The 24,676-nt window shown below is 46.4% G+C and overlaps 2 protein-coding genes across 5 annotated transcripts in view; one reads left to right on the plus strand and one right to left on the minus strand.

The window, feature by feature from the left end:
• Positions 1–24,676, plus strand: part of HAUS5 (HAUS augmin like complex subunit 5) — a 343,036-nt gene that overhangs the window by 160,706 nt on the left and 157,654 nt on the right. For all 4 annotated transcript variants that reach the window (XM_085615894.1, XM_085615897.1, XM_085615895.1 and 1 more), the window contains 3 exons: positions 2,077–2,204; positions 2,348–2,426; positions 2,924–3,081. In XM_085615894.1, coding sequence (XP_085472020.1) covers positions 2,077–2,204; positions 2,348–2,426; positions 2,924–3,081 — 365 coding nt within the window. The remainder of the gene's footprint in view (positions 1–2,076; positions 2,205–2,347; positions 2,427–2,923; positions 3,082–24,676) is intronic.
• On the minus strand, positions 7,758–10,344 carry LOC146809099 (Krueppel-like factor 9). Its single transcript, XM_085620362.1, has 2 exons — positions 9,771–10,344; positions 7,758–8,005 (listed from the first exon to the last, which is right to left on the minus strand). Exons 1-2 carry the CDS (start codon positions 10,342–10,344, stop codon positions 7,758–7,760), a joined length of 822 nt encoding a protein of 273 aa, XP_085476488.1.

Raw genomic sequence — 24,676 nt, forward strand, 5'->3', positions numbered from 1 at the left:
CGGACTAGTCACCCGGAGTGACCCGTGGGCCGCTATTTTGTGATTCCTCTCGAGGTCCCTTCGTGATCCCCGGTCCGTTGACTGGTGGGTCCCTGTGAAGGCAACTTTGATTTTCCTTGGGCTTCCCTAGTTGCTCCAGATGTGCCCTGACTCCCCACCAAGTGGTGAGTCCCTCAGACCTTGCTGGTCTGCACCGAAGCAGCTTTCTCCTTTCTGTGTGGGTTGCTGTTGCCAAGGCTTGTTGTGTCCAATCCAGGCACCGACGCTGCAGCACTCGACATCCTTCGTGGGACAGCTCAAATCCAGCTCCTGGTCGTCCTCGATGCCTCCTGGTCCTCGTGGCTGAAGAGTCAAGCTTCACCTTCTTCACCTGAAATCACCCGACCTCGGTGGGCATTTTCCTATCGTGCCCCTGGTCACTGGCTAATGACCCAGACTCTGTCCCCTCTGCTTTCAGGTTCTTCTCGACTTCGATACAGGCTTGGATCTCTTCGGACACTTCGCATCTTCCCGGCAGCAGCACTTCTTTGCCAGCTCCCGTTGAAAGCGACGACGCAACCCGACACCATTTGACACCTATGCACCCGGCTTCCCTGGGTGAGGTAACTTGAGTACTCAGGTGCTCCTGTGAGTGTTGACCCTAGAACTTCCTAAGTCCAAAAGGGTTTGGTCCTAGCTCATCTCTGAGTGTCCCTTATCTTTAAAAATCTAACCGCGACTCTCCCCATAGAAGCCAACGGGAGCTCGCGGCTGTGTTCTCACACTGCACACGGCCCCCGTGGGTCCCCCTGTGTCACTACCCTGGGTGATTCCTTGGGGTCCCAGCGATTCTACAGGCTCTAGGCCTTGTGTCTAGTTAAGTCGTGATTCTTATACCACAATTTTAGTATATGGTTTGGCTCGCCCCAAGGGCCTGACATTTATTTGTGCTATTCTACAGTAATATTTGAAGTGTAACTTATGTGTCTGGACCTCTAGCCTCATAAAGAGACTAGTAGGGTGTGTTTAGAAATAAATACATATATTTTATGTATATACCTGGTGTGGTTGTCTTTCATTTAGCCATTCAAGAGAGTATAGACTGGTAAAACCAGCTGCTTTACAATTCTTCAAGACTTATCCTGAAGGCTGCTCTCCATTGCTACCACTAGGATAGCTTTCAATTAAGGTTGTCTTTAACCTATCATCAAAAAGGAGTTGTTTGGACTGCTACAAGGTGCCCACTATAATTAGTGGACAGCATATACCAGGCCAACTTCTCACAAATCTGGCCCGTCCAGACCCTCCCAAGGTCAATGTGATGTTGGAGAGTGAGTTCCAGTATGTATGTCTCTCCCCTTCATGTCTTCTGAAGATCTTTGTAGTGCGGTCCAGTGAAACACGACTGGCCCCTCGCTTTGTTTTGAGGGCCTTCATGAAGCAACTGACATGCAGTGTAAGTGTGCTTGTTACTTAATACTTCCTTGCCTCTTGACACATATGTAATGTGTACAGTGGGAGAGCATGAGCAGGGATGTCTTCATTGTTCTTGGAGATTTATTTACCAATGTTTGTTGGCAGATTTCTCACCCTCGCACCCTAATATGGCTCCTGAGGCTGGGAATCAAGATGCTTGGTTGTATTTCATTTTAGGGTCGCATGGGGCCGTGACACGGTTTACCCATCAGAGACCGCTCACACTCTTTGTTGGTCTTTTGGTGTGGACGTGTTTGTGTATATGAGGTGTAAAGTGATGGCCACTGAGGCCCTTTTGATTCGGAAAGGGAGCAGTTAGTCATGAAGTAGAAACTGGCTTTGTAATGGGTATCTTGATTCTTAGAACCCAGCTACACCTCAAATTACTTGGTGAGTGAAACGTGTCTTTTGAGGTTGTACCACATTCTGTTGCCTTTTGGCTAGGGTTGTGTATTAGAAATTACACATGAATACATAAATACATTCTTGAACTCAGTTTGTGTGATATGGAATTTGTGAGATTTTACCTTTTGACAGAAATGCATCTTCTAATTGGTTTAAGATTTGTATATGGGCCCTGGCAGATTTTTTTTTATGGTGCTCTTGGTGTTTTTCATTTAGAATGTGCTGACCTCCCACCCTGCCAATCACATCTTGTCTGCCCTTGAACATCTGGCCCAGCAGAATACCCAGATCCTGAAACAACTTACTGCCAGCACAGACATCCACAGCGAGATTGAGGCCCTGAAGTAGGTGCCTACACAGGCTGCATGGGTGGGGCGGATAGGGTGCTCTGAATTAGAAGGGATTGATTTTAAGGATTTACTGGAAGTGCATATAAGGAGTCTGTTTTACCAATTTTCTCTTTTTACCAATTTTCTCTTTTAATAAGATTTCGATTTAGGAAGTCACACCTGGAAGATGTGTCTGAGGCGAGAAACATGCTTCCCTCTGTCCAGGTTCTGATGCAGGTCTGTTTAATAGATGCATATCTCTCTCCTTTGTCTGACTCTTGCCGTCATTCGCATTCACAATTTTCCTGTGTTTTTCATTTTCCTTCCCATCTTTCCCTCCACCTTGAAGCTTTTTCTCACTGTTTCCCAAAATCTTCAATTAACTCAACCATTTCCTCCAACTCCAATTATCCCCTTTTCCTGTTTCTTCTCATCTCCCTTTCACTATTCTGTTCCCTTCTTTTTGCTTTGTATTACTTTATTTTCATTCCACTGTACAACGTTTGTCCTTGCTTTTTTCCTCTCCCTATTTTTATCCCCTTTCCCTTGCTCTCTGTCACTTATTACTTCATTCTTTCATTCTGGCTCACTCTATTAACCTGTTGTTCCTCATTCTCTTGCTCCACCTCCTCCTCTCTTTCTCCTTCATACCAAATCTTATTTAACAATATTCCTGCCTATCTAGCTATCTTCATGCTATGCAATTTTAACTGAACTCTGTGGTACTTTGGCAGGAAGGTTGGGGTGAGTGTGAGGAGCTGTGGGTGCAGCAGATTCCCTTGTGTGTACGAGTGAAACATCGCTTTGATAGTCTAACATCATTGGTGAAGGAGATTCTCCAGCGGCTGTCTGAAAAGAGTTATTCGTCTGAAGAAAAATGTCAGCTTGACAGGTAGTCCTTTCTGGATTTTCTATTTTTTTACACTAAAGTGAGACTAATCCAGAAGCCAAAGGCCTTGTTTTGAAATTATGAATCTCTGCTGTGATCTTGACTGAGGAATAACTTCCTGCTACTTCAGTACTTATGTAACCTCTGAGATTGAATACCTTTAGGCCTCAGTTGTATGTACATATGCATCCTGTTACCCAAATTTCTTTGCTTGTGTTTTTTTTTATTTTTTAAATCTAGATGAAGACTTGCAACGTTTTCAAATTGCAATTTTAGTATTTGACTCTAGCCATTTTAGATTCTTTACCAATCTAAAATAAGGGCTTCTAGACATGGCTTTTGAGAAAAATGAGTGGGCAGCCAATCTTAATGTTTTCCTACTGAAAATCTCTTTCCATGCCTACGATCTTGGAATTCCAAAGCATTTGTGGTCTTAGGTTTTTCACTGTGTTTTAGGTGAAGGATCTAGAAAAATTGAACATTTGGCAACTGAGGACCCCCAGAAACCGGTGTGCTTTTCAAATAAGTATTTCAATATGATTCAGAAACTCTCCTATATTAGAGGTTTATTCAATTACCCCTCTCGCATTGATAAACCTCCTGCTTTTCAGAGACCTGTTTCATCGTTGGGTATTGTTGCCATAGTGGAATGCTGAAAACAGTTGTACAATATTGTAGTATTATTGCATAAACTAAAGCGGTTGGCTTTGTTCTGCAGTGTTTGACCTTCCTGCCCACAGGTGCCAGAACTAAGCTCAGTGCACCGACGCTGGAATGTTGTTAGAAGTTGGGTTTCTGGTTGGCAGAGTTATGCACCCTGTCCAAGCAGGAACCACAATCCTAGTCGCGGTAGGTCATGACACCACCTTTATTATCCTGTACTCACTCTCTGGTAGCTGGGCGCAAAGCAGCCAGGCCTAACTTAAGAGGAAATGTGTAAAGTATTTGTGCCACATTTCAAACAGTAACACAGTGAAAACGCCACAAAAAGACTCCAAACGAGGTTAGAAAAATAGATTATGATTTTATCAATAAAACAAGACCAAACTGACAAAAGCCTATCCAGTAGAAGTCAAGCTATGAATTTTTAAAGACTAAATGTAAAATATAGCATTTGAAAACCAGTAGTGCCTAAAGTTTTTATTGCAATCAAGTAAATTGGGCAACCCAATATACCCTTGGTGGCTTGAGGCATGCTGGAATGGGACAAAGTAAATAGTTCAGACTGTGATGGTGCGTGGACCTGATCCCGTAGCTCACAACATTGAGATGCTTTGGTGATCTCCGTGCATGTGAGGTGATGGCTGAATTTCTTCACACAACTGCAACATTGCATCTGGAGTGAAGTGTCCGTTCCGAACTGAGACGGTTCTGATTGCGATAAGCAGAGTTTCTCAACCTTGTAGATGCGATGTATCTAACTTTTCCACGCAGTGTCGGCGATGTGTCTGAAGTTAGCAATGGTTCCATGTGCGATACGATTGGTCAGAGTGCGATGCCATGGTCCGGTTCCCGCAACAGCGGTAATGCGTCAATTGTGCTTTTGCAGCAGAAGACGTGTCGGTTCCACTGGACCACACCCCTAGGTCCACTTACAAAGATTCAGGACTGGTGTGGAACCATATGGCAGGATAGACTCAAAAGAAGATGAGCCCATGGGTACCTGTCCTGGCTCCAGGTACACTACGGGTGGGGTGGAATAAATAGGGCCAGGACACAGTCCTTTCAGGTGTAATTGGCAGCTCCCATTTGCATGCAGATGACCACTCAGGCACATATACCCTTCCTTTGTGTGTGACTGTCTAGAGGGAATGTAGGAAGCCAGCTGTCACCCACCCCAGACGTGTACTCCAGAGACAGACAGAAGGCACCAAATGACTAAAGTAAGTAAAAGCAAACTTTCTAAAAGTGGCATTTACTAAACTGGAATTTAAAATCCAACTTCACCATTAGTTGGGAGTTTAAATTGTGACTTCAGGGATAGTTAATTTGAAAAGTCTATCTCTTCAAACATGGGAGTCACGCTTAAAAGATGTAATAAGATAATCTGAATATTATGCTATGGGAGACATGGGCCTTGCAGTAGTGAACAATGAAATTGAGAGTTTTTCCACACCATGACATGTAAAGTTTAAAAGTACATGACCTGCCTTTTAAACGCATTGCACCCTGCCCTGTGGGTTAAACAGGGCCTACCTTAGGGGTTACTTTTATATGTATAAAAGGGACTGTTTAGGCCTGGCAAGAGTTTTTTTTTTTTTTACCAGGTCGACATGGCATTGTGAAACTGCACACACAGGCTATGCAGTGGTGAATGGACTACTTATGTGTGTGGCACAATCAGTGCAGCAGTCCCACTAGTAGCATTTCATGTACAGGCCCTGGGCACAAATAGTGCACTGTACTAGGGACTTATAAGCTATTTAAATATGCTAAATTGGGGATAACCCAGTATTACCATGTTTAGGGGAGAGAGCACAAACACTTTAGCACTGGCCAGCAGTGGTAAAGCGTGCAGATTTCTAAAACCAGGAAAAGGAGAAATGAGTTGGGGAAGACCACCCTAAGGCTGTCGGGTCCAGCATGTGAACCTCCCCCCCTGACCCCCCCAACCTCCCTGCTGAAAGTTAGGAGAGCTACCCAATCCTTTGGAAGCTCCCTTCGTTGATACAGAAGAATCTAGAGAGACTATCCGCATTAGTGTGGTCTGTCCCCGAGTGATGCTCCATTGTAAAGTCTATTCCCTATAGGAGGGTGCGTCACCTCAACAGTTTGCCATTTTCACCACTCTTCTGCATAAGCCAGGGGGGTTGTTGTCTGTGGTCTAGCTGAAATCTGAAGTGAGTCCCACAGGTTTGGCCTCAACTTCTTCAGTGCCCAGACCACAGCAAAAGCTTCTCTTTCAAAGGCTCTCCACCTCTTGTCCTGTGGAAGTAACCTCCTAATGAAGACTACTGATTGGTCTAGGTCCTCCTCATTCAGTTGTGCTAACATTACCCCTATGCCCTGCTCTGAAGCATCTGTCTGCACGATGCATTCCTTGGAGAAGCCAGGTGTTTTGAGCACAGGTGCTATATACATGTCTTCCTTGAGAGAGTCCAAAGGCTTTCCGGCAAGCCTCTGTCCATATATCCAATCTGTGCTGTTTCTTGGAAGTCAGCTCCGTTAAGGAGATGACCATCGTGCCATAGCCCTTAAGAAATCGTCTGTAGTAACCAGTGAGGCCTAGGAAGGCTCTCACTTCTATTTGGATTTTAGATGGTTGCCAGGCTATAATAGTTTCAGTCTTGGCCTGAATGGGCTGCACCTTGCTTCCACCTACCAGATTTCCCTAATACACCACTGAACCCTGCCTAGTCTTGCGCTTGATTGCATTGGTTATCAGGCTTGCCTGTAGCAGGGCCTGAAGCACCTCATGGAGGTGATGCCTGTGTTCCTCTCAGCTGGAACTGTAGACAGCGATGACGTCTAAGTAGGTGGCACAGAAAGCCTTCTTACCAGCCAGGACCTTGTTAACCAACTGTGGGAATGTAGCAGGTGCATTATTCAATCCAAATGGCATCACCTGGAACTACAATGACTCCCTTGGGTTAAGAATTGCTGACCTCTTAGGCTCCCTCAGTCAAGGCGCTCTGGCAGTACCCTGATGTCAGATCAAAAGACCTGAGGAATTTGTCAGTGCTGTCTGTCAAGGAGCTCATCAGCGTTGGGAATGGGGTGTTCATCAGTCTTGGTGACTGAGTTGAGTCCTCTGTAGTCCACGCAGAACCGGAGTTCTAGTGTGGCAGCCTTTGGTACCAATATCGCGGGGCTGGACCAAGGACTGTTAAAAGGCTCAATCGCCCCTAATGCTAGCATCTTAATGACTTCCGCCTTGATGCCTTCTCTCACCTTGTCACAATCTGTACCTTTTGTTCTTTGCATGGGGACTATCCCCAGTGTTGACATCATGAACACACAGATATGCGAGTGAGAACAATGGAACAAACTGTTCAGTAATTGGTAACAGTCACCTTGCTGTTCTGGGTTCAGGGTGGTAGAAATGTTGACACCCTCTATGGACCCTGCATGTTCCTGTGCAGAGAGGAGGTTAGGGAGAGATTCTCTCTCCTCTTCCACTCACTCATATGTCACTAGGAGCATGCTCACTTCGGACTTCTCGAATGAAGCTTCAGTCGGTTCACATGGTGTACCCTTAGGGGGTACCTACTGGTCTGGAGGTCCACCAGGTAGGTGGCCTCCCCCTTTTGCTGCTTTATCTCATATGGGCTAGTCAAGTGTTACTGGAGATCTTTGGGCTCTAATGCTTCCAATACCCAGGCTGAAACTCCACCAGCGTGGCCTTTTGGTCTTACCAGAGTTTCATCACCTCTTGGGTGGCTTCTAGTTTACATTTTGACTTCTTCCAGCATCTGGTTGCGGGGGGTCAGCAGGTAGCTGACCACATTTTGGGTGGGTGGTGGTGGGAGTTTCTTGGGAGCTTTCTCTCACCCCTCTTTACAGGGCTGAAAGGGCCCTTAATCGGTTTTCCATAGAGGAGTTCAAAGGGACTGAACACTACTTCTTTCTGTAGCACCTTCCTGTACACAAAAAGAAGGCATGGCAAGCTATTACATGTATGCTGCCACCATCACTGCTGGATTCCGCCTGCGTGTCCTTGATCTCCAGTTCTTTTAGACTCAAATCCAAGGGTGTCCCGTCAACTGCTGCCGGTGGTTCCTCAGAAGAGCCATTCTCGGGCTCCTCCAATCTGTCATTCTCTTGGGAGCAGGTTTCTGCCCAGGTCGCCAGCGCCTGTTGAAACTCCACCTTCCTGGTGGCTCCTTGGCCGGTAGACCCATCCCCTTGCAGAAGCTTTTCAACCGGGCCACTGTATAATCTTCCAGCTTGACCAGCTCAAACTCAATGGTTCCGTTTTCAGAACCAGCTAGAGACCTGATGTAGAAGATTAATAAAAAATTGCAAAGCTGGGAAAAATGAAAACAAATCAAAATGGTCTTGGATGTGGATGGGTAGTGTACACCAGCTATTGTATAGCATTGCACAAAAACAAGTTCTATTTGCACCGTTGATCACCAATGTTGGAATTTGGGTTTCTGGTTGGCAGAGGTATGTGGAGGAAGCTGGCTCTCTATACGGTACGACAAAATGATGGACACTGCAGAGAATCCAGACGACCCTTACTGGTTTACTGGGGTTATAATAATCCCAAATGCTCTCCTTCCTGGTAGTGTGGGCGAGCAGTTTAGGCCTTTCAGAGGATAGTGTTAAGCATTTATTACACACATAGAGTATGTAAGACACACTCAATAAAAAAATATGACACTAATTTATAAAAAACACAGATTTTTATACGAATTTAGACACGAAGATCATAGTAATCGGATAAGTACCTTTTGAGATACAGATGTTTCAAGAAATAGAAAATGTGCTATATTGGTATTTTTAGAGCGGTAATGTTATCCTATCTGGAAAAACATATACTACATACAGTCGCTTGTCAACGACTTACAGGACTGTTCTTCTGGACTTAAAGTAAGTATTGGGCAAGGTCCAAGCCAGCATTAACAGGTCACCTCAGTCGTCTCTGGGGCGTCCGAGTGCAGAGGTGCTTTTCATCTTCGAGTGCCCCATTAAAGTCAAAGGGAAATGGTCCTGTTTAAAAGAGGCTGCAAGCAGGGACTGGTGGGACCAGCCCGGTTGAACCCACAAGGGGGTTCAGGTCTTGAGGGTCACGGGCATGCAGGGACACCATTGGTCCACTGTAACTTGGGCTAGGGCCTCGTGTGCAGTGGTGTTTTGTCCAGCTGGGTCACGCTGCTAGAGACTCTTGCCATTCTCAGTTCCAGAACAAGCATTTACAATGCAATGGTCTCGGCATTGTTAAAGTTAGAGCTGTTGGCATTGCTCATGACATTATTCTTATTTATGTTTTTGTTTTTAAAACATTTAAAGAAACGGCATTGTTATTTACAATGTCAAGCTTAATCACTCTCCAATGCGAGACCTATTGCATTTGCACCCACACACAGAGCCACACAGGGCAGGAAGGAGACTCATCCTCGGTCATATTTCCCGCTCTTTGTCTGGGGTCACATGTTGGAAGCGTCTGTTGTACGTCGCGCCCTCCAGGTTACGAGCAGAGCACACGGTGGCGCTGAGGAACCTCGGACACGAGCCGCAAGTTCAGTCATAAATGCACACGTCTACATGTGTATTTTCTTTGGTGGGGGGGGGTCAGTCTTTAGAAAATTGACCCTAACCAGTCAGTGCGGCAGTCTTATGAATAAAAATCTAAAAGGCGGTTTTTAGTTAGAAACATTAAAAAGTAGTATGAAATGAGGCACGATTCCAGAGCGGACTCGCATGTAAACTGACGTTTGGCAACTATACGTAGGAAAGTGAGGTTCATCACAGCCTGAGAAAAAAATCGTGTTTTGGGAGAAAACGGATAACCCCAATGTTTTCCCCATGCCCTAGACACATGTATATAGGCTTTCACCGCACCCCTGGCAGGAAGCCCACAGCTGGCTCACACCTGCTCCTGTCTCAGGCAACACGAGGTGTCTGAGGTCACGCGTCACCGCCAGGAGCGCCACCCAACTTCACTTCTCTTCAACACTCACCTGTGAGTCAGCCTGAAAAAAACCCCACCTTTGTTCGTGGCTCGCACGGGCTGCCCCAGTACTCACCTGTGTGCACGCGGTAGTGCACCTTCAGGTGCGAGGACTTGCCGTAGACCTTCCCGCAGTCGCTGTGCGGGCACCAGTGCCTTTTGTCGGCGCCGCCCCTGTCCTGCGGGTCTGGGGTGGGTGGCGGGGATGAACTGTCCCTGATGTCGCGGGTGTCAAGGGTACAGTCCTCCTGCTGCCCCTGGGGGCTGGGAGCAGGGCTGCTGCGGTCCTCTTGCTCTAGTGACGGTGGGTTGGGGGCGACGGGCATGCTGCTGGGGGGAGGGTACTCCAGCGCCACCGGGTACTTGTTGAGGTCCAGCAGGCCCCGGACGATGACCAGCAGGGTACAGTAGTCCTTCCAGGTGTCCCCGAGTCCGGCGGGGCGCTGCTGCAGAGGCGGCGGCTCTTTGGCCACCTCTGGCCGCGACCTCTGGCGCAGCAGGTCCGACTCCTCTGGCGAGGTGGCACCCTTGGGCACCACTGGCAGCAGCGGCGGCGCCTGGCTCTGTGGGGGCATCACCACAGACGGGCGGTGGGAGATTGACATCAGGCACTGGGCAGCCACAAAGTCTGGGTAGGCGACTGCTTTCATGGTAGGGTCAACCAAGAGTTGCGCTTCCCCCTACCAGGGGGCACGGAAGGGCAGCACCAGGCAGGAACAAAGGCAGCAAAACCAAGTGGCTGCCAAGCAGGGTGTCTGCTTCTCACTCACAGCCTGTGCTCAGAGTGTTTGTCAGACGTCTCTGCACACTCACACCCACAAGACCCACTGCCCCGCCCGGTAAGAGCAGCCAGACCCCTTCAGTGTCTCATTGTGTCTCCTCCAGCACTGTGTCTGTCTGTCTGCTGCCTGTGCCAGTGCCAGTCCCACACTTCAGTCCCGCACGAAGCCGCCTCTGCCCTTGGCAGGAGCATCCACCCCACCGCCGCAGCCCCCTCGGTGATGCACGTGAAGTGACGGTGCACAAGTGCGAAGAAGCAGTATGTCCCAGCACTTCTGAGAAATCCGAGGGAGAGGGGGCTGCCCTGCCCGCCCCTGCAGTTTCCAGCGCCTTCACTTCTGTTCTGTCTGCGCGCACGCCGCTCTCGCCGCTCGCACGCCGCTCTCTTGCCGGTTCTGTGTGCTCACACCCCCTGATTCCAGAAACAGCGCCTGCTGCCCCGGCATTTCTGGTGCTCGGGAACAGTTTCACAGAATCCTGAAGCGTGCCACTCTGATGCAGCTCGCCATTGGCTACCAATCTAGGTGATAGCATGCTGTTGTACCACGGTGTGCACCCCCTGTCCACTTAGATCACTCCATTGGTAATGAGGGGCAGCCTGTCCTTCAACACAAGGAGGCGGGCCAATCACAGCCAGCGTCCTACCCATGCATTCACCAGGAGGCATATTAAAAGGGCGATGGCACAAATGGCAAGGTAGGGCCAGGGGACATAATCAGAGCCTATGTGGCATGTCTCCAGTGTATTGACTGAAGTAAATATATTACACACAATTTCAAAAATGGAAAGCACATCGACCATCATCTCCCGATCGGCATGTTTTAATTGAAGTGCAAATATATTTCCATTCTCAAAGTCACCATTCCCCATAGTACTGGCCACGCAGCAGCAGGAGCTCGCCGACTTGGTAACCATGTTTCTCCGAGGTCAAGCAGAAATGCCTCGGAGAAACGCAGCAAATTTTCGGATTCGGGGGCGTGTTTTTCTTTCTCTCCTCATGCCATTGGCTGGAATGTTTACATTCCAGAGTAGAGAAAGAAAGTGAAAAACACGCCCCCGAATCCGAAAAAGACGGGGCTTAAATGGACAGACGCTCCTCTCCTCCAATGGCTGGCCTCCGTTTAGGAAGCCAGCCAATGGAGAAGAGGGGCGGGTTCAAGCCCCGTACTAAACAACATTAAATCTCGCGAGCGAGACTGCGCAAGCGCAGCCTTCGCTAGCCGTGACCAAAAAAAGCGGGTGGCGCCAACTGGGCAAGAATGGGCTCAGCTCTTGAGGTTCTCAGGACCACATTGGTACTCGGTGGCGACTGGTGACATTTGAAAGTTGTGAGGCGTAAATTTATTGCCGTACTGCACTGTGATGAGCGAGCGTTGCGAGTGAGCCTGAACATCCTACGAGAGGTTTGGGGGGTTCTCCCCATGAGAAAACTTTGAAAAAAGAGTGAATAAATGGTGCATTTTCAAGCAAATTTGAGGAAGCGGGAAGGTTAATAAAGCAATATGCTTACATTATTTATTATTTAAAAAATTGCCTATTTTTATGAGCTATAGAGGACAATCTTTGCGTATGTTGATGTTATCATTTGCCGATATTATCTTTTGAACACACTTGTAATGGTTTTAACCATACAATAAATACATTCATTGACTGTGCAGTGCTGTACATCAATATGATGACACTATTTCCTTAAATTAATTTTCTGTTTTCATGCAAGAAACGCCATTAAAAAAAAAGTGCAACAGTGACTTCACTACAACATTTTGAATAAGAGAGCCAAGAGGAGTTGTGTGAGGGAGTGAAACCAAGAGGAGTTGTGTGAGGGAGAGGAACAACATACCAATTTGGAACAGATCGCCTTCTAAACCACCAAGAATGCAGTGAGTAAATAAACGCAAGACATGGGGTCCACAAGGACCTATGCAAGGTTCACATCGAGTTCTGGCCTACCATCATTACTAATTTTCTCAGGGCTGCCACATGGATCGACCCTTCAAAATATTAACTCAAAATGAGCTTCCGTTCACCCAGGGCAAGCAATGGGGACTCTAACAGAAAAGGGGCAAATGTGTTTGGATTGTGAAGTATGACATCCGCGGCCGAAGTTCATCCTATATCATAAACGTGCGCAAGTTTGGATACACAAAGAGCAAGGATAACACAAAAAAGTGATAGCACACCAGTTCCTAAACCGCAGAGACGTATTGTGCTGTAACCAGAATCGAATATAAACACGCCTGCACCGCGACTCGCAATCCCGCCAACAGCACAGAGTGTTTGTACCAGAGGAAGGTGTTACATGTTCTATCCAAAATTTATTTTACTGAGTTACAAGTACCCGTTTGATTATCCGTAAAGGCGCATCCAGCGATTTGTTTATTTGTTAAACGGAAGAAAATAAATTTATGGAAAAACATTCAGGGGCACATTTCATGTATTCTTTTGTTGCACAGTAATACTGTTTCCATTATTCTCCGCAGCAGGACTAGTAAGGGAGGTGCTCGGATATTAAGTAACAATAGTAGCATCTGCACTTTACAGCTCTCAAAACAGCAAATGAGAGCAAGCGCTATAACAAAAACTGCGTGTTAGTAGTACATGTGTCAGGACCATTCCCCTCCGAAAAACAAGAGGGAGGCATACCTTTCACCGCAGGAACCACGCAGTAGATTCACTGTCCCGATTGCCTCCGTAAATGTGGAAGGCGTGCAGCCAGTATGTTTCCATTACCAGTAGAATATTACAACTAACCGGGTTTGTTTTCGTGAGGTGTCGTACTGCTTAATTAGTTGTATTGGGACGTTTTTATTTTTTAAGTTGTAATTTCGGTTTTACAGATTTTAGAATGTACAGTTGGTAATAGGATGGAAATTCTCAAAACTAACAATCCGTACATGTGCTCTGAGCGTCCCTTTTGTACCCTGTGGCATGGCGCTGAGGTGAGTGCAGGCTCTGTGGCAGTGAGGTGAGTGCAGGCTCTGTGGCAGTGAGGTGAGTGCAGGCTCTGTGGCAGTGAGGTGAGTGCAGGCTCTGTGGCAGTGAGGTGAGTGCAGGCTCTGTGGCAGTGAGGTGAGTGCAGGCTCTGTGGTAGTGAGATGAGTGCAGGCTCTATGGCGCTGAGGTGAGTGCAGGCTCTATGGCGCTGAGGTGAGTGCAGGCTCTATGGCGCTGAGGTGAGTGCAGGCTCTGTGGCGCTGAGGTGAGTGCAGGCTCCGTGGCGCTGAGGTGAGTGCAGGCTCCGTGGCGCTGAGGTGAGTGCAGGCTCCATGGCGCTGAGGTGAGCGGGGCTGCATGGCAGCTCGGATGCGAGTGGTGGCTGTGAAGGCGTGAGCTTAGACTTGGCTGTGAGACAGTGAGGTGAGCAGTGGATTTCGGTGGCCGGTGTGTACGTGTCAGTGAGGTGTGTGGTGGTTGCGTGGCTGTGAGGTGAATGCTGCGGGGATGGTGAGGTGAGTGGTGCCCGCGTAGCAGACCACAGCCCACATTACTCCTATGCTGCTTTCCCTCCAGTGGCTGCCTGTAGAGGCAAGAGCGCCCAATTGTATACTGCCTGCATTGCACAGAACATACACGGTTCACCTGGCTTCCTTTAGAGACATATCTGATACAGCAAATGTATATGCAGAGCACTCAATGAATGTACAAACAAAATAGTCAATGTCAGAATGCTATGTGAGACACCACTTCACCTTGTAATTATTTGGATTTTATTTTATGTATCAAAAATATATACAACCCTCCCCAAGCCAATCGCAACACTGCCATCGGTGTGGACAGCTCCCGGCCAGGCGCCTGTAGGGAGGCCATTTTCTCTATGCATGCAGCCTACATAGAGAAAAAGGGAGAGTGTGCATTACTGCTTTGATCGGCCCCAGATGGGCAACAATACAGTCTGGGCCCACAACTGTGGGCAAGCCACTCCCCCCTACCCTCGAGCAAGACCGCCCACCCTCCCGCCCCCAACCAGGCACTTCTGCTTTCGCGCAGTGCGAGAAGCAGAAACATAAAATTGTCGTTTTACCATTTTATGTTTCTGCTTCTCGCACTGCGAGAAAGCAGTGGGGTGACGCCACCACGCCCCAATGTAGGTGCCGACCCTGTTGGCACTGTCAGCTCCCTTGGACTCAGGCTGTGGAGTGTGGATGCCAAGGTGCTTTGAGGCATCGGGTTGCGGTCGGTCACAGGCTCATTCGGTCTTGGTGACCTGGTGAAAATGGGAAGCATGGCATCAGGGCCACTCTTGGTGCTGGCCAGGTGGATTCGGGCGTCCCTCAACGGTAGGTCTCGCACTTTGCTTTTGGAGTCCGGACTGGACCACCAACAAGTCTTGGTTGCTGCAACTGCCCCAGTACCCAGGGTATTGGTGCTGGGCGGCTCTTGGAGGTTCTGGCATCACCCAACTTAGTAAGGAGACTGGTCTGACCTCCTGGAGCACAAAGACCTTTCTCCTGTTGCACTGCTCGTTCAGTGAGCCCAATGGCTAGCAACACTGTGGACCGGCAGATGCTTTCCGGTGCCTGCAGAGCAGGGGAGCAGCTCCTCTACTCCAAGGGAGATCTTTCCCGGTTGTTGAGGTGCTGGGCAGTCATCTAATGGTTTTGGGAAGGATGTCTATCTGTTGGAAAAGTCAGTCCCAGTGAGTAAGTGCAAGCAGCCTGGCAGGGTTTTGTGCCAGTCTTTGATGGGGGTCCTTGATTTTCGCTCTCTTCGATTTTTCTTTCCTCCGTTCCCAGTAGTCGAATCTGTTTTCCTGGTGCCAGGGGGCCACCCAAATCTTCAATTTAGGAATGTAAAGGGGGGTGAAGGGTAGTAGGCAATGCACTACTTACCCCAGGGCTCATTACACCCCTAAACGACCACTTCCTGTGGGAAGTCGGTATCACTTTGTCCCAGAGTTCCTAATTCCACCATGCACAAGATGATGGAATTATCTCTTTTGTGTTTGCTTTAGGCTGCCCACGTTAGAAATGTCATTAGCCTGGAGGTGCAACACGCCTCCTTGCATATCTAATTTCCCGCCTGTCCTGGTGCCAAATGGGCCTCAGTGCAGGGGGTGGGATCTCCCAGGTCTGGGTGAAGCCAGGCCCACATATCAAATGTGGTGTGCTCCTTGAAGCTCCCTGCCTTTACCTGCTAATTTACTAGCCATCCTGCTGGAGGAGGTGTAACCTCTCCTGCCAGAGAAAGGCATTGTTTCTGACCTCCAAGAGTGGGGCTCTCATCTCCTAGGGGTCAGAAGGTAGCTGGCGAACTTGTAATGACCCGTGCCAGTACATATACTTAAGATGGCTTCCCTGCTTACTTGTACTATCTAGTAATTGAACTAGACAGCACAGGGGCAGATCTGCTCAAGCAGATATGTCCTCACATGTAATATATTGCAACCTGCCTTAGGGCTATAAGGCCTGCTATAGGAGTGACTTGCATATATGGCATGTAGTGTCTGAGGGCATGGCACACAGGGTGTGCCACGTCATGTTTTCACATTTGTTTGCACCATTTCACGCAGCCTGTAATGGCAGTCTGCATGAGTTTGGTTGTATTTCCCTTAGGGTGGCGCAATGCATGCATCATTTCTTAGTGACCCTCTTTAGTACCCATGCCGTATGTAGCAGGGGTACTATTTATTGGGGACTTGTAGGTGTGCTAAAGTCCTTGCCAATTGGGTTACAATTAGACTTTAACTTGTTTTAGGGGAAAGGGGATTGTCACGGAGGTCTGATTAGCAGGCCTCAGTGCACTCAGAGTTGAAAACCAGCATCTAGTAGTCATAAACGGGGCAAAAAGTGTGTGGAGGACACCGCAACAACATTGCAGTTTCCTTCAGAAACTATCATGCCCTGGCAACCACCTAAACCTAAACAGAAGTGAAAGCCTTCCTAGGGGTCACAGGCTACTACAAATGATTTGTTAAGGGCTATCACACCATTGTTGCCCCCTAAACCGAGATGACTTCCAAGAAGCAGCCGAGATTGGTGATCTGGACAGAGGCTTGTCAGAAAGCCTTTGGTTCTCTCAAGGAAGCCATGTTCACACCACCTGTGCTCAGGGTCCCTGACTTCTCCAAATAATTCATTGTGCAGACAGATGCTTCAGAGCATGGCATAGGGGCAGTTTGAGCACAGCGGAATGAGGAGCATCCAGACCAAATGGTAGCCTTCACTAGCAGGAGGTTGCTTCAAAGGCGGTGGAGTGCCATTGAAAGAGAAGCTTTTGCTGCAGTTTGGGCACTGAAAGATGTTGTGATCATACAATGCCAACCTAAGAGACCCACACACAAATTGCATACAGGCTGCCATTGCAGACTGTTTGTCATGGTGCAAACCATGAGTGAAAACGCAACATGGCACACTCACTGTGTCCCATGCCAAAGTACTTGCCTGTAATATATGAAAGTCACCCCTGCAGCATGTCTTGTAGACCTAATGTAGGGTGCTTTATATTACATGGGAGGGCATATCTGCATGAGCAGCTGTGACCATGTGCTGTCTAGTCCAATTACTAGATGGTAGAAGTGACCGAGGAAGCCATCTTAAGTATGTGTACCAGGCCCTGGTCATTTCGAGTTCCCCATCTACATGATGGCTTTACTGAAACTGTTGCGGAGATTCTACACCTACACAGAACTATGCTCAAGAAACCAGGACCTCCGTGTGTAGGGGTGTACCAACCTTAGTACCCAAAATCTCAAAACAGACTAGCTATAGTGTCTCATTCGTTCTCCTCCAAAAATCACAAAGCTACAAATGATTAGACGACCCAGAACACAACACTCCCAACTCTATCAGGAATCGTAGTAGCAAGACATACCAATTTGCTCGTTCACTCGTACTTTTCCACAATAGGAATTGGCAGAGTCACTATAATAGTTCAAAATGTTTATTTTAAGTATTGTGCTCTACAATACAGTATACAAGCCACTACCAGCAGCAAAATGCATAAACTGAAAACAATTCGCATTGTACAGTTCCATAGAGTACCAAGGTATAAAGACAGTGGAAAAAGTACTTTAAGGCCTAACCACCCTCCCCTCAACTGGAAGAAGTTTATTTATATAAAGGAAGATCTCTGGGATTTGACAGCAGACCCCATACCTTTAAAGCCTGGATGTAAGGTTTACATCATAGGAACAGCATAGCTCTTCTCCATGGAAAGGCTCTCTGTAAGTGTGTCTTAAAACAACATGCATCCCCGTAATATCAAAGCACGAGTCTCCAACATTGCAGCTGTGTTTAGCATGTTATGTCTAGATGCTAGGGACTCACCAGAACAGAATAACGAGGGGTATTGTTTATCGACCTTGCACATCATGTTCAGACTAAACTCCAGGAACTTAGCAGAGAACGCGAAAAGCAGAAAGGCACAAACCGAGTCTTGCAAAAACAAAGTCATGTAGTAACGTGCGCGAAAGCAGCATCATGGCAGAAAAGCTCATGCTAACTTAGCAATGTTGACAATGTCCCTAAGGGCCATATAACACCATCTCCTTGATAAGGTCATAGGACATAGACAAAAGACCAAAACAGAGTTCAAAAGAGTTCAAAGTGTCTGGGGGAAAAAACCAAATAGGATAAAATTGAAAAAAAAAAGGGAAAAAAATTTCAATATTCTTATTACGACCTATAGAAAGCGTGCTGTCTCTGGAATAATAAAGTTACTGTGAAGGAGGAGGTGAATCCATCAAAGTATGTGAACCTAAGAATGCAATTCCCTCCAAAAGATCATCCCTATCGTTGCTAGAAAAGAGATGCCATCCAATTTAGTAGGTCAACGGAACAAGTGTGTTCCTCGTAATCGGATACTTCCAAAAGCAGAACTGGACAACTTGCGTGATATTCAATGAAACTCTGATGCAAGAAGTTCTGCGCAGCCGCACAGAAATCCCATTCAGCCAATACTCCAAGTGCTGCCGCACACGCCATACGACCATCCCCCGAACAAGCCTGGTCGTGAGTCTCTAAGGGGCTCATCAACAGGTTAAAATCCGGAACTGGACATGACGTGTTGGCGAGCATAAATCCATAGCCCAATAGAAGGGGCACCGTTGACAGTAGAACACTGGTTGCACGCAAGTAAAGTAGGCAAAGCGAAAATTTAATCCATAACTAACGCCAAGCGTTGCTAATGGCAAGCATTCAAAAACCTGTTGAGTCCGATTATGGTACAGTTGCAATTGGACTGGTCTGTGCATTACCACAAGATGAGCAGCCAATGCGCAGTAGGAACAGCAGAAGCAGGATTCCACCACCTAATGCCAATACAAAGGGGAACCCTCCGAAGAGACTGGAAAAAATAGAATGACTAAAAGCCGGTGTTACTCCAAATATCGTCTGAAAAGAAGTCACAAGGATCCGGATCCCACACGTTTAAAAAAAATGTGCAAGACGCATTAAATATTTGATGTATAAGCTCCCCAAAGTGAAGTGGGAGGTCAGTGTTAAGAAGGGACTGAATCTCGCTAGATGTCCTAGCCACCTGTAACTCGACGGTCTCTCTTGCGGAAGTGAAAGCCACTTCTTGTTGGAATTGTAGCACTTTGAGCCCGCTCAATTTGTTAAAATCTGTTTTCAAAGTCGGAATGGAAGGCCTAATGGAACTATCTGGGGCGGAAAAAGCACATTACTACAACAAGTTAAACACTGAAACCGTTACTAAATACGGGATTCTTGCCTGTAAACTACAGCAGTCTTGGTTGTTCAAAATAAGATAACTGCCGGTAGTAAGCAAAGTAAAAGCGGGAATTATTTTCGGCACTGGGGTTCCTTTAAAAAACAAGCAAGATTAGGCTCTGATACATTACACGCGCAGTGTAACTTACCGTGTTTACAAACCAGGGAATGTCCTAATGTGGAATCGCAGTTCCCCCCTCTAATAGAGAGACTTCCTTATCCTCCCGCTGACATCTGTAAGTGAAAGGTAAGGACCACAATTCATGGAGAAATCTACTACCCAGTGGTTCAAAACGGCGAATCGGAAAATGTTGCATGCACGATTTAAATTGAAACAGCGAAAAGGGGAGAAAAATAACCTCATGAATTAACCAAACAGTAGAGTCCGTCTCCGCTACCGATAACGGTAAGGGCTCCAATTGTTTAGTATGCAAAAGTGTATAAGCAGCATCTTTCATGGACATAAATCTCTGTTTATCAGTCAGATTAAACGGTAGAAACAAAGCAGAAGCATTCAAATAATCCCAAGGGACCTTGCCCATTTTGAGTCTGCTACGTTCATGCGAATTGCATAACAGATCTTAATGGATTTTGACCATGATACAACACTGATACATCAATTTGTACAATATCAGTAACAGATGAAACAATATTATCCAAAGTATAAATCCATGATGAAAGTGTATTGATGCTATTGTCGACCACGGCAAGAACCTTTCCTAAATTAGCTTGATCAATTTGGCGCAGATGAAGATCTGCCTCAATCTGCGAAAGTTTCCAAATTTCGTTGTAAGTGGCATAAATAAATCTCTTAGATCTAGGAGTCCTAGGTCCAAAGATTAAAACAGTCAGATTGATATCATTCGACAAGAGTGTAAGGTGTTGTTTCACTGATGCTAAGGTGGAATGTTCCAACCATTGTTGGCATAATTTACCAACCAAGTATGTGGTGACCGAATGTGTAAGTAGATAATAAGGATCCGGTCTAGTCTGAGTGAAACCAGGTGTTACATTATAAAAACGCAATTGGCATGCATTTGTACTTGTTTGCCACACAAACCACTCAGTTGAATCAATTTCAGAGACATTGAAAGTCTAATTTCATTACAAAGCTTGCAATGCATCAATAGTATAATAAGAGCGTGCCAAATGTCAAATTCCGCTAAGGACGGAATAGTTGGGATATTCAATGTTTTTTACTGTGGCCAGGCCGAACCAAGTGGTTTGGTACACTGTATCAATTATAAACAAAATTTGAGCTGGGATCAGGCAGGCACGATGCAAAACCTCAGTTCCCTGAACCTGCCAAGGCTTTGTGCCCCAGATTGATTTTAAATCAACGGTCTCTTTCCAGTGATCATAACCCTGTGTAGCTAATTACTCCTAAATGAGTTGGCGTAAATCAATTTAGTATGGGTCAATATAAAATATGATTGAGATGACAATTGTTATTTCAAGAAAAGGATTCCGGCTAAGACTTGTCATAATCTGTAAAATAAGTGAACTTCTCTCTAAGAGTTTTAGAGCTCCCTTGTACAGGAGTAGGACAATGTCCCTATTGAGTGTAATGAAGAACAGGTCTTAACGTGTTTGTTTTGTGCAAAACATGATGTCCATAATGTTGATAACAAAAGAGATCAGCATATTTGGCAGAATTTAAATACATATCTTCAGCATCAAAAGCAGCATAATATTTTAAATCTGAAAACAATGAATATAGTGCTTGCACATCATAGTCGTCAGAATGCATGTCCCGTGTTAACACCTCTCCTAATGAGATGCGAAACACGTATGGCACCCTGAGCACCTCGGTCGGACCCTGAATTTCGAAGGCTACTTTGTCCAAAAGGATGCCATCTGCAACCGGGAATGCTGAAATGTTCACAAGTTTCTGATCATATTTTATGATATGGGACGATGTGTGAGGGGCCATAATTCCATCGACCAAGTTCACAGTAGAGTGTTATGGCTAATAATGACCATTGATGAGTAAAACGAACACTGTCACAAATCCAGTTGACATGAAGAGGAAAATCAGGATAAACACCAACCAAATGTAGGTCCATGGAGGGACCAGGTAAGTCTTTTTGAAACAAGAGAAGAAAATAATTTAGTAGGTTAGACTGCCAAACTGAATGTCGAGGAGGATGAGTCAGAAGAGAAGCTGGCGTGATCTCCAAAGTAACCACTTGCAGTTCTATTAATCAGAGGTGGCAGTTTCGGGTCCACCTGATGTTGTCGAGGACTGGTTGGCACCTCACTAATGGACTCATCTGTAGGATATGTGTACTCGACGTCCGTATTGGAAGATAGAGACAGGATGGGTGAAAGGTCAATTACAGTGCCCATCACTTCCTTATCCACACGAGCACCAGTGAAAGAGGATGAAGTCAGCGGATCCGATGAAGGTGTGTGCACAAAACAGCAGGTGTGACACTATTCAGCATCAGCCACACAGTGTATCTTGATATTGTCCACTGAGATGTATCTCTTGTCTTTGCAACCAGGTAAAGGTGGTAAAATTACTGTACGAGTACCCTTCAGTCCTAGCACTGGAACTGGTGCACGATAAGAGGGACCAAATTCTTTTTTGTTCTCCAGGTTTTCTTGTACCAGATCTCTGATTTTGGGAAGCCAGCTGGCAACTGGAATCAGCAGTGTTGCATCAGTGGAAGAGGGTAAATGTTCAGTTGCATAGCCGTCATGGGTCTTTTGTAGATCCTGTAACACAGTAGAATGATTATCTATGTCAAAAGTTGTGGCAGCCGCCACAACGTTTAGACCTTCAAGGTCTGGCACAAACATTTTAATGGCAAAGAACATTTCGTATGGGGTCTGCCCACCCAGAGATTTTCTAGAGAGATTATTAAGTGCACGTTGAACACCATACAAATGGGCCAGCCAGTTCCTGCCAGTACCTAAGACTGTAGCTGTCAAGGATTGCTTTAAGTCCCGATTCTTTCGTACCACAATTGAATTGCCCTTAGGCCTGTATGGAGACACAAACTGCACCACCAGCACCCCCATTGACTTCATCGCATCCTTGTACACCTTAGAGGCGAATGCTGGACCTTGGTCAGAATGGAAGGTGCCACAGGCAAACATCCCGACAAAGACCCGCAAATCCCTGATGACATTTTGAGCGTCAGCACAGTGTTGTGACCAAACCCAAAGGAATTTAGTGCATGTAATCAACAGCAACAAATACATATTTATACGCAGTATCAGAAGAGAATGGACCGCAGTGATCAAGATACACACAGCCAAATGGTTGATTAGAAATACACAGCTGTGTCTGAGGTGGGCGTGAGACCGTAGACTGTTTGATTTGATGACAAATGTCACAAGAAAGTACATAATTACGGGTTTGTTTATTTAAACCACGCCACCAGTAACGTTGCTGTAGAATAGAGACACACCGGCACGTGCAGACGATATGCCCTCGTGTGCGGCTTTGATCAGAGCAACTCCTCGGTCCAAGTTGGGAATCAGCCGATCCCCAACTGAATGAATCTTAGCATAAGGAACCTGTTCAGGAGTTATATGATAAGAGTATTTCGAAAGGAAACCCTGAGGATAAGCGGTTCCCTCCCTCGTAGCAACCACCGCTGCCAAAATATCATTATCTATTTTAGTCATGGACCTTGTAACTGCTGCTACGGAACACGTGGCTACTGCAGATTTGGCCGCTTCATCAGCCAAAGAATTGCCAAGAGCATGTGCTCCCACACGCTGATGGACAAGAGTATGTATAACATGTGTGAGGGGCAGACACTGTTTAAGGTCGACCACTCAAACCCAAGGCGTTTTATGCTTAATTGCGTTGCCTTTAGAGTCTTGATAGTCATTTTGAGACCAAAAGAATAAGTTGTCATTAAAAGACTGGATACAGTAATAGGAATCGCACACAATAAGAGTATTCACATTTGGATCAGCATACTCGAGAGCAAGAACAAGAGCACGCAGCTCCGCCAATTGTGCCGTACAGTCCCCAAGTGCCTGAGTATGCACTATGGAAGACCTAAACTGTCCATTGACAATTGAGCCAGCAATAATTGCACAAGCCGCAGAATAAGCGTGTTTGAAGCCGGTGGCCGGTTGAGCTGAGCCCTCGGTATAAATGATGCATTCGTACTCATGTAGAGGACAACAAAGGAGGAGGATGAACATGTTCATACTGTAAAAACTCCTATGTCTGAAATGCAGGATCCAAGATAAACGTGATATGGATATCAAAAACATAGCCCATTGTATCCAACGTGGATGGAGCGCCTTCGAGTTAGTTACACTTGCCTTAGTCACAGCTTCCAAAGCAGAGAAGGGCGTGACCATAAGAATACGTTTACCTTGCGCCAATGATCATTCTTTCAGAACTACCATCTGTACTGCAGTCAAAATTGTTTAAACATTCAAAAAACACATTTCAGCTGCCGTGTATTAATGTGATTTGTATGCAATAGGTACTGTGTCTCCCTCATTGAACGTTAAGTAAGTGAAACCCACCACCCCTGGAACTATAGGTATTACCCGGTTCGTGGTGTTATCATGCGTCAACAAGTAGTTAGTTGCAAGCATGTCAGATTGCAAAGAATGTAGCATAGAGGTATGTTCAGGAAGCCAGCTGGCAGAAGAATATGTTGGTTGTATTAACGCTTAAAGCGGTTTTATACGCTGGACATAATCGGGCATGTATGTCCTCCCGAAATTCAAAAATCCCAGCAAGGACTGAAGTTTCTTCAGAGTAGAAGGGGGTTGCAATTGTGCAAATTCCTCCAAGAAGTGGGGGGCTAGCCTCTTTCCTTTATTATTGAGCTTATAGCCCAAAAAGATTACCGCCAAATGGGCGATGTGCGATTTTGCAAAATTGAACTTGTATCCAACCTACGAGAACGCATCTGGGTCTATGTTGTGTAACAAAGACACAACACGTGCCGCATGTGCCCCAGGGCTAGTCTTAAACTCAATAGGCAAATGCATACATTTTTTGGGATGACGGTAAATGCTGTCAAGTCGCGGCTCTCAGGAGTGAGATTATGACTGTAGAAACCATTAGAAATGTCTAGTGTAGGTTTGTATTTTTTACGAACAAGATTGTTCACCAGCGCAGAGCTGTGTGTTCTGCACTGCAAAAGTGCAACAATCACTATTAAAATTTCGGTAATACAATACAATCCGATATTAATCGTCAGGTTTTGATTCCGTAAAGAGAGAATTATTCATCTGTGATGTACATGATTCAATCATTCCTTGATACTCTAACTGTATTAGAATGTCGCAAACGTGAGCCTTTCCTTCACGTCCGATTGGATATTGCGGTTGTGGCTGCAGCATAGATCGTAAAGGTATCTCATGAGCCGGTGAATCACCATCCCAACCCACCGGAGTACGATACACCGCTGGGGCAAGGGCCAGTGCCCACTCCACTGCGAAAGCCTTTTCATGCTCCTCAGGGACGTAACCTGAAAAACTCGAATGTATCACGTCCTCCCCTCTAGAAGCGGCTAACACAAAGGGTGTAGGCCAATCTGCCTCG

The sequence above is a fragment of the Triturus cristatus genome, chromosome 7 (genome assembly GCF_964204655.1).
Source record: "Triturus cristatus chromosome 7, aTriCri1.1, whole genome shotgun sequence".
Taxonomy (NCBI): Eukaryota; Metazoa; Chordata; class Amphibia; order Caudata; family Salamandridae; genus Triturus; species Triturus cristatus.